The following is a 10,978-nucleotide window of genomic DNA, read 5'->3' as shown; positions in this document are numbered from 1 at the left end:
ACTGTTAAGCCAGGGCAGGCTTTTTTATTTCTTCAAGATTAAACCACCATTCCTTTTCCCTTGAAATTGGAATGTTCTCTTTGGAGAAACTTATGAAAGATGGGGATGAAGGTTGAGGGAACAATAGCTTTTCTGGAACATAGAATAGGAATAGAGAAAGTAGAAACCAAACGGGTGCTGAATCCTCTTGTTCTCTCCTCATTGTTTTCACATCCCCATCTGGCATCAGGAATATTTTTTCTTGACCTAAAGAAGACATGCAAATATTTATTTTGTCAATATCCCAGGTAACATGACTGTCGGGAATGGGTCTGAGTAAAGGGACATGCTGCAGAATGGGGAAGCTCAGGATTTGGGACTATGTGAAACCTTTGTAAGAGACTGGATTCTTGTTAGAATTTGTTGATTGCATATTTTAATTTCACCTTGAATTTCTCCATTCCCACCAATCCAATTTGTCAATTTAAAAGTTAAAGGTACTTCAGGATACTTTGCAGGTCCTTAGGGGCTATTTCCTTTCTCCTTCACATTTCCCATACCTTGATGACTTATGGGAACATCATATTTTCTAGGACTGGTTTTAGATCATTTTTGTGTACCCTTTTCCTCTCTCTTTTTTTTTCAATTCCTTACCATGGTTCTCCACACCAGAGCACTGACCAGCAGGCCATACAGCATGGCTTTTCCCAGCAGGATTTCATAAAGGAAGGTGGCAGACTGGATACTGCGCTGATAGGATTCTGTACAGGTAGAGACCCCATACTCATAAGCACATAATTTTAACCTCCTTTAGTCCCACGTTGTCATCACCAATGGGACAACGGAAAAGCACATTCAGTCAAACAATCAATAGAATTAAGTGCATACTCAATGCCAGCTGCTATGCTAAGCTTTGGGGGTACAAACAGAGAGAAAAGAAAATCCTTTCCTTCAAGGAGGTTACCCAAGGGATATCTGGGTTATGGTTGCTGGCAGAGGGGTAGGGAATAAGGAGAAAAAGAGATTTACTTACCGGAAGTAACACCACAATCTGAAAGAGAAAATTGGGGACATATTTGATAATCCTTGGCTTTCCCAAAGATGCTGTCTTTTAGGTAGGTCATACAGGTTAAATCTATTGGTCTAGGGACCAAAATTAATCCTGAGGCAGGCAAATTTATATGTTTTTTAAAAAATTAATGCCTTCTGACTTAGCCTTAACTCTGTACTCCTCTCCCTGTTACTACATTGAAAAAATACATTATCTTTATGATTGTGGGAAAATAGAAGGATGAAAGGTCAGATGAGTACTCTTCAAGTCTAGGGCAAGAATATTTGCAAGACTCTGATTAGGGTTGAGGGAAAAAGTTGGGCCTGAGTTGATGCCTAATTCATGCATGAAGAGTCCCTGATTACATCCAGGGGAATGTAGCCTGACTCTTTTTCTCTCTAGATCCATGTTGCCAAGGAAGATCCTTGGGACAGATTGTTTTCTTTTGTTTTCTATGTTTGTTATTCTCTGTCTTCCCTCTTTGGTTTTGCATTTGGGTTTTCTTTCATTCTGTCCTTTTCTGCCTCTTTCTCCCCCTCTCTATGTCTCTGTCTTGATCTTCTTTTCAGAGTCTGTTTGCCCACTATACAATCCCCACCCTACTGTGGCTCATGATATTTCTTACCTGCCTTTCCCCAGATCTGGTCGCTGACATTCTGGGTGATGGGTTTGCTTTGGTTACTTGTCCAGGGCTCCTCATCCGAGATCCCATGGAACAGTACTTGGCAACGGAAGCTGTTCTTGGGATTGCGCCAGAAGGGAGCAGAAACCCGGAGGCGGCTGCTCAGTGAGTAGCTGGAGAAGTCACTTTGGGGCTGCTCCTTGGAGGGCTGAGGGTCTGTGCTGACCCCAATTTGGGTCTCCTGCCCATTTACCCACCATCTCAGCTCCACGAGGTCAGGGTAGAAGCCTGTGGCCAGACAGACCAGTGTGGCCTTTCCCTTCTCCTCCATCTCTTCCTCAGATGGCTGAAACACAGTCACCTTTGGGGGAGTCACCCTGGTCAGGTCATCTGAAAAATGAAAAGGGGTTGGTATCCAAGACTGGACAGAGAGCTGTCTTACTGCAAGAGGAAGGAAGAAGGATGCTTTATGTATTTGTCTATTTGTAATACCCTGTGAGAATTAAGATATCCTTTTGTCTGTTAAAATCCTATCTATTCTTCAAGGCCTAGTTATCTATTTAAAGCTTGGAAGGATCTCACATGTCATCTTTTCCAGTTTCTTCATTTTACAGAGAAGAAACCTGAAAAATCTTCCCTGATCTCACAGATGGAAGTCATAGGACTCCATAACTCTCTTGTCGACTTGTAATATTATGTTTGGAATCACAATTTTTTATATGTACTTTGTATACATACATATAATTTTTGAATATATAACTTATCTTTTCTACTTGAGTGCAAGTTCCTTGAGTTTAGATATATTATTTTGTTGACTTTTATATTTCTTCTAGTGCATAGCAAACTACTTTAAATATAGCAGATAATTAAGTGGTCTTGTGGTTTAATTGAAAAGACTTTTCAAGAATTGTAGATCTAGAATCTTTGAGGGACTTTTTTTTTCTACTAGACTTCTATGTTTAAAACTTTATTGCTTCTGCCAGTTAAGTCCCAATTCCTTTTCCCTATTGGTAGACTTCTTTGAGCTGAACCTTCTAAGCCTATCTCTCTTCCGCATTTCCCATTTCTTTCAAAAGCACAAGTATCCTTTCAGACATTCAACATTGGAGTCATCCTCCCTAAATCCTATTTTATGGGTTGTCCCAAAATCTTATTGCCTGGAACTAAGATTTTTGGGACATCTTACATGATGATTGTCAACCTTACCTCCACAATCCTCTCCAATATCTGTCTTCTTTCTACACTCACTTGGTCTTTACCTTATTTCAGGTCCTTATTATCCCTTACCTGGTCTGTTTTTGTAACTTCCTAATTGGCCTCTCAGAACCTTCTCTAATCCTACCTTATAGTTGCTAAATTCAAATTCCTAAAGGAATCTGACCATGTCTCCTCTTCTTCTCAATCCCCTCAAAAATTCTCAATGATTTTCTATTACTTCTAGGATAAAAACAACATGCTCAACTGGATATTTAAAATCCCCTACAATCTTCCTCTCCTTCTCTGCTTTTATTTCCTATTACTCCCCTTGAACCACTTCTTGATCCAGTCAGACTGGATCACTGGCTGTTCTTATCCATGACTTTCCATTTACCACCTCCCTGCCTTTGCAAAAGTGACCACCCTTGTTCCCTCCCCTAGCTGCCTAAGGTAGGAGAATCCTTAGCTCCTTTCAAAGCATGGATCAGGTCTCACCTTCTGTCAAGCCTTCCCTTCCTCCTCTCCACTTATTAGCAGTATTTCCACTGTTAAAGCTCTCTTTATTAATTTGTTTATACTCTTGTGTAGGTTATATCCCCAGGTAGAATGTGTGCTAATAGAGCACAGGGTCTCCTTTCTATTCCTCTGTATCCCCTGTACCTGGCACAGTCCTTTACTGATGGAAGATACTTAAAATTGTTGAATTGACTTCAATCCCAGCAGATTCTACACATTTACTTCAATTATTAACCTGGTATTTATTGAAGGGGTTTTTTTGGTCATGATTTCTTCAGAGTAACAAATCTGAGAATGCCTTTGCTTTTGTCAGAATTTGCCTAAGGCAGGGCCCAATGCATCCATCTTGGCTCCACTAGCGGGCCCATAGTTTCTCTATCTGTAAATGTCTCCCTACTGTGATAACTCAGAATTATCAGCCTTTTGAGGTCATATATCCTGTTCTAGATCTTTCCTGGATTACCTCTCCTGAGTCAGTTGGTGGCACAGTGGATAGAACAATGGGTCTGAAGTCTCAAAGACTTTAGCTCAAATCCATCCTCAGCACTTACTAGCTATATGACTCTAGCCCTGGGCAAGTCACTTAACCTTTGTTTGCCTCAGTTTAATAGCACCTACTTTTCAGAGTTGTGAGGATCAAGTGAAACAATAATGGTAAAAAGTACTTGGTGCAATGCTTGGTACATAGTAGGAGTTATATAAAAATGCTTATTCTCTCTTTCCCTCATGTCAAAACTTGTTTTATCCTTTCCCATTTCCTTATGGTCTTGTTATAGGTGACTGGTTTTATACTCTAAGAAACTCAGCTATGTGGAGCAGTGGATAGAGCACCAGGCCTGAAGTCAGGAAGACCTGAGTTCAAATCCTCAAATCCAGCCCTCAGAGACTATGTGTCACTTAACCCTGTTGCCTCAGTTTCCTCATTTGTAAAATGAGCTAGAGATAGAAATAGCAAACTACTAGAATATCTTTGCCAAGAAGACCCCAAATGGGGTCAGAAAGAGTCAGAGGAGACTGAATAACAACAACAAACTTATTCAAGCTAAGGGCAGTTCTGTGGGATCAGGGATCCTATCTTATTTATCTTTCTAACCTCCATATAGCTAAAAGTTAAGATAAGTGTTTATTAAATTGGTCTAGGCCTTAATACTGAATGAGAGAAGGCATTTCGTAGAAACCCAACTCTCCCTTCTAGAAACTTGGCATCATAGTTGGAAGTGATCTAAGATCTTTACTGAAGAATGGGGTACATCCTCATCCCCAACAACACTTGGCTTGAACCCCTCCAGGGACAGGGAACTCACCACTTATTAAAACATCCTTGTGTATTTTCAGATAGCTCAAACAGATAAGAGACCCTTCTCTAGATTGAGCTGAAATATTCCTCCCTAAAAATTCCACATATTAATCTTAGTTCTCCCCTCTAGTGCCAATATATAATACCTATTCTACAAGAGAACTCATCAAACATTAGATTCACATTGCACCCTTCTAAAGTAAAATATATGCATTTAAGGAGTCTTTATCCTTCCACATTCCCTCTCTTCTTATCTTTCATCAAACCCAGAGGAGTAACTGAAATGGTATTTTAGGTCTAGTCTGAGGGAAAGGGGAAATATTTCAGGGCTACAGAGTCCTGTGGCACCCTTGAGTTAATCACCCAATGGAGACAAGAACTTATTCCTCCAATTTATATGACTGACTAGTCTGATAGGTGCCCATGGGAGAGGCCTGATGGTGGTGGTATGGACATGATCCTTACATTTCACCTCTATGGAACCCATTTCCTTCATTTCTAAAAACAAAGGTTGGAATGATATAATCTCTAGCATTTTTTCCAGTTCAAAATCCTATGATTTTTCTCAAGGAACAGGATCCCAAAGTAAGAGTGAAGGACTTGGGGAGGGGGAGAGGTAAACGTTGTAATCTATACAGGAGTGCACTTTCAAAAGTCAAACCCAATCTGGAAATGCTTTTCTCCTCTTGCCTGTGTCTGTTGCTCCCATGCTCTCTTCTACTTTGTCCATCAATCATGAGCATCTTTCCCCTCCTTCCTCTTTATCACCACTAAATAAATAAACAATTAAGAGTCCTTTTGTATTTAGCACTGTGCTGGATTTTAAACTCTAAGTATGCCATTCCATAAATGAAGATGAGAGGAAAAACCAACCTTTACCTCTCTGTGTCACTCTCTCTGTCTCTGTCTCTGTCCTATCATCCTCTGCCTCATTGGACAACTATATAGAATAAATAAAGTGCAGAGCAGGGTTGGAAAGGACTTTAGAGCTTTTATACTGCAACCCTCTCATCTTACAGATGATGTACTCGAGGCACAGAGACAGAGTAAGTTGCCGAAGGTCACTAAGTTTGGAGATCTGTCTGAATCCAGGTCCTCTCACTCCAAATTCAATGACTTTTTCATTACTCCACACTGCCTGACTGTCCATTCACACTCTGCTGGGATCCTTTCCCTTTGACATTTATCTCCCTTTAGACACTATTTTTGTACAGTGGAGAAGGTTTGGGAAGCATACTTCCCTCAACCCCTCCAAACCAAAAAGAGTGAGACTAGTTCCTCTGCTATCTTCCTCTGTCCCCCTTCCACCCCAATTTCTCCATGTACACTCAGGTTTCCTTAAGGTAAATCCATTGTTAGGGAAGGGGAAAGTGTAGAGTAGGGGGCAGTCAGGGTATTACCGAAGATGGGGGAGGCAGAAGCTTTTCTAAAGCTACCTTCAGGGGTTATCCTCCCACCAAGAGATGCTAGCTGAGGGAAATGACTATTCGGAATTACCGGTGGGAAGGGCCGGGGTTTGACCAGGGACAGCCGGGAGAAAAGGTGTGCATCACCCTTGACCCATGCAAGCCGAAACACTGCTCCTAGGGAGATGGACAAGCCCCGATAGCCAGTTCCTCATGTGTGCCGGGGCTGTGCTCTCGTTCCATCTCAGCCTTTCCCCCCATCTCCTCTCACCACTCCCTTACAGTCCACCCAGATCAGGAAAAAAAAAAAATCCTCTATGGGGCAGGAGAAAGCGTGCCTAGGGGATGGAAATGACGCCAGCTCTCTCTCTCTCTGGCACAACTGCTTTCCTCCAGCACCCTCCTTGTTCTTGTCTAGCCAGGGAGTGGCCAAGGCTGTGGTGCCGGGACCCTTCCAGACCTTCAATACCCTGTTATGATGTGTCCAGGGACACTCACCTATAACGATCAGCCGACTTCCAGATCCAAAAAACTGGGCTGCGTTACCAGAGTCACAGCTCCCAGACCCTTCACAAAAACCAGCCTTCCAACGGTTCTCTGCTTCCTCACTACCCTATTAACATCAATTCTTCCCTGGGGACTCTCCCTTCCTCCATCAGGGCTTTATACAGGCTTACCTACGACGAAGAGCCTGGATCCCGTCCCGAAGTAAAGGATGTTTGTGCTCACAGCCCGGTAGCCCCGCACAAAATGTACTGCGGAGAAGGAGGGCTATGGGGGTCCCTATTCCACTCCCCAGCTCTCTCCTAGGCCGGAGGCAGCTGCTATCTCTGCCTTGTTCCCTGCTCACTGAGAGGGATTAAATGAGAATAGAGGATAGTGTGTGCTGCCCTGTCTTACCCAGAACTGTTAGCATGGTTCCAGCTCCAAAGTACAACTGCGCGCCAGCGTTAGCACAGCCGTTAGGGCTTCGGCTCAAACTCGGGTATGCGCCGGAGGGGCTCCCAGCTCCCGTCCAGTGATCCTAGACCCCTCCGCCTTCCTCCCACGCCTTCCAGTTCAGAGGTTCCAGAAGGCAGGTAAGGGAGCTAGGGTAGTTTTGGTTTGCATGGGTACTATCAGGGGCAAGATGCAACTACCATCTCCCAATCCCTCTCCCTTAAAACCCTGATCCCAATCCTTACCCAGAACACTGAGCCTGGTCCCAGGTCCAAAATAAAGCTCGCTGTACGTAGCACAGCAGGAAGAGGACGGCCAAGAATTCTTCCCCATCCCCTAGGGGCCTCCCTTGCCTTTTAATTCCCTCTTCTCCTGACACTCCAGGTTCAGCAAGACACTGGGAAATAACTACATATAGTCGGGCCCATTTAAAGTCAAATTAACATAAAGATAACATGGACAGTTACTCTTTGGCTACTCAATATTGTGGAGGACAATGTTTCCTATTTCATTACATTATAAAACATTGGTTCCTCATTGGAATGGATCCTTTGTGACTATATTGCCACGGGACTCTACCTTTTCTGAATTAACCTCATTTAAATCCAAGAGGATTATCTATCATTTATACCTTGATGCCTTGACCTAAACCCATGAATTGAGTTGTCAATTGGAGTAAGAAAAGGGCACTGAGTCAAGGCTACTGCTCAGATAAGAATAAAAAAAAAGGCTCTCAGATGTTGTCTGTAGAGATCGCCTTCTCCTCAACAAAACTGTCCTTTTAGACACGCAAAAGATGTAAGAGAGGGAGAATAGTGGACATCTTTGGGGTGAGGGATTTTTGTAAAGGCATTTCATAAACTTGAATCATTGTGGACCACCCCCCCCCAGATCCCACAATGATACAGCTTGCTACAAGAATAGCCCCTCCTCCTTATCCCCTTCCCTTAACCCAGAGGAAGTTTTGGGGAGTGTTTGTGGTAAAGACTGGTGGAACAGGGCTTGGCGGAGGAGTAGTGGGAAGTGGTGAGAGAACTGAAGAAACAAACTGAGGGGGCCCAGGCAGGGAGTAGATGCTCCCCTTCCTAGATGCCACCCGTATAGGAGTATTGACTGACAGTACCTGTGGCCTTTCTGCTTAGACTCTTATTTATATAGAAGAAGAATGGGCAGGGCTAAGGTTCAAGGCATGTGTTTCCCTTTAGCTAAGGGGCTGATACTTGAAATAGGTAGCTATGTATCAATTAGCAAAGAGAGATCATTCTCAAAGGGAGAAAATTTCCAGACGATCACAACCAATAATGAAGGGAATCGCAGGGTGGAAGAAAGGGGGTTTTCAGAGTTGCTGATTCAATTCTCTACCTTTATCGTTAATCTCTGAGGTAATAATAATGATGATGATAATATCTGATATTTACATAGCACTTTAAAGTTTTGCAAAGTGCTTTACATACATCATCTCATTTGATCCTCACAACAGCCCCACACCATAGGTACTCTCTTAAAGGTAAAGAAACTGACATGAATACCCTCTGACCTAGCAATACCACTACCAGGTCTATCTCAAAAGATATAAAAACCAAAAGAAAAAGGACCTATATGTAAAAAATATTTATAGCAGCTTTTTTTTCTGGGGGGAAAGAATTAGAAATTCTTTCAAATATTTTTTCAAAATATTCTTTCAAAAAATTTCAAAAAAATTCAAACAAAATACAAATAACACTACCAAAAAAGCATCAATTGGGGAATGGCTGAAGAAGTTGTATGGAATTATGAGGGAATATTATTGTACCATAAGAAAAGATGAGCAGGATGCTCTCAGAAAAACCTGGAAAGACTCACATGAGCTGATGCAAAGTGTACAAAGTAACAGCAAAATTTTAAGATGAGCAGCTGCAAATGACAGCTATTCTCAGCAATTCAGTGATCCAGGACAATTTTGAAGGGCTTATGATGAAACATGCTATCCATCCTCAGAGAGAGAACTGACGGCATCTGAATATAGATGGAAGCATACTTTAAAACTTTATTTTTCTTGATTTTTTTCTTGTCTATATTTTCTTTCACAACTTGATTTATGAATATGTTTTGCAAGACTACCCATGTATAACTAACTGTGATGTTAATGGGATTTAAGATCTTCCTTCTCCTCCCCCCCCACCTCATTAATAGGCCTCATGTGGCACCCATTAATGGTAACTTGCTTAGGGGAGACTTCCTTTTAAGAAGGCTTTCATACCTTTTGCTAATTTCTAAATAGGCACTGAGTCAGGAGGGTTGTGATGACTTCTGGCTCCGAGAAGTGTATATATACTCTGAGTGGGCATTTTGTTTTGGGAATGCGCTTGTGAGAAGGATCTTGTGATTTTCTGGTTGAGATTCTGAGTGGCAGTATGTCCTCTGAGAGGGTATGTTCAGATGTAAAGGCTCTCTTGATCCAGGAATGTATGTAAAGTGTGTCGTTGATTCAGGCAGTCAGAGCCCTGTCTGTTGCTCTTTATTTCTCTGCTTGTATTTTCACTGAAGTTTAGGGTGCTGACTTTTCCCCTGAACTAGTGAATGTAATTAAAAAACATTGTTGACACCTTTAAAAGCTATTTTTTCCTTTAAAAGCAGAGTAAAGAACCTGTGCTAGCAGGACATCCTGGGTATACTAGGGTGCTTGCTGTTATAATAACCTGCATGGAATTGCTTGCCTTCTCAATGGGGTGGAGGGGATGGAGGAAGGGAGAGAATTTGGAATTCAAAGTTCTAAACACAAATGTTAAAAATTGCTTTTACATGTAACTGGGGAAAAATAAAATACCAAATAAAAGCTTAAAAAATAAGGACACTGAGGTTCAGAGAAGTGACATCTGTAAGGTCCCATAGCTAGTGTCTGAGGTTGGGCTCAAACCACGTTCTTTCTGACCATTAGAATACAAAGTGTTAGAGTGTTATTTTTGTCTTTGTGTCCCCAGTGTTGGGCACATGATAAGTTCATAATAAATACAAGTTGATTGATTCCAAGTCAAGCATGCTATTCACTACAACACACTCACTGGGGAAGGAGTTCTTATTTTTTTTATGTCATGGACCCCTTTGACAATCTGGGGAAGCCTGTGGGCTCCTTCTCATAATAATCTTTTTAAACAAATAAAATAAGATATACAAATACAAAAAACCTATTCTATTGAAATAAAGTTATGAATATTTTTGAAGTTCTACTCCAAGTGAAGAGCCTTGTTCTAGGATCTGAAATAAATTTCAGTAACAAGTAGACTGCTGATGCATTAAGGAGTAAAAGCCGAATTACAAAGCAGACTAGGCATGTTGTCCTTTTTTGTGTTCCTTTTCTACCTACTTGGGTATCTCTTTTCCCTGTCCTCTCAGATGGAATTTGCTTCCATAGTATCACCCACAGAGAAAGTAAAAGGAGAGAAGCAATAATTTTACAAAATTTGGTCAATTCACACTCTACCTATTCCATTATGTTCAGTTCTAGGTACCACTTTTCAAAAATAATAATATTTTGAATCAAGTCCAGGGCAACTGGAATACTCAGGGTATTTGCAATTTTGTTATACTCTATGTGAAAGGAAAATGCTTATCCCTAGAGGGTAGTATCCCAGAAATACTTCCTAACACTTTGAACTCTCCCTAAAATGAATAGTGAAATTCCCCAGTGGTTCCTTGTCCTTGAAGTATTCAAGGTTTACTTGACAACCACATGCCTGAGAGTGACCAAATGTGATTGAGAACCAAATGGGAATTATGGAGAAATGTTTTACTTTTTTCTGTCTTTATCACTCGAGGAGGCAATAGTCCACTTATGGCTGAAAATGATCTCAGATATTAGAGCAAAGATTCTTAATCTGGATCCACAGACTTTTTTCATAGATATTTCAATCACTGTATTTCAACAGAATGGGTTTCTTTGTAGTCTTATGTGTTTTATTTAAAAACCATTTATTTAATTAAATTTTATTTTA

General features: G+C 41.3%; 1 gene segment (V, D, J or C); it reads right to left on the bottom strand.

Annotated features, from left to right (window-relative positions):
- Positions 1–6,934, bottom strand: LOC138160688 (T cell receptor beta constant 2-like). The segment is given in 5 exon segments: positions 1–246; positions 634–740; positions 1,013–1,030; positions 1,656–2,042; positions 6,746–6,934. Coding segments are annotated over 4 exon segments (474 nt in total).
- Between the last annotated feature and the right edge of the window lie 4,044 nt (positions 6,935–10,978).

The sequence above is a fragment of the Petaurus breviceps genome, unplaced genomic scaffold, assembly GCF_028583685.1.
Source record: "Petaurus breviceps papuanus isolate PSGF00001 unplaced genomic scaffold, PetGlider_PUasm1.0 181, whole genome shotgun sequence".
Taxonomy (NCBI): domain Eukaryota; kingdom Metazoa; phylum Chordata; class Mammalia; order Diprotodontia; family Petauridae; genus Petaurus; species Petaurus breviceps.
Note: the sequence above shows the minus strand (reverse complement) of the source record. Positions and strands in the feature narration are given on the sequence as shown.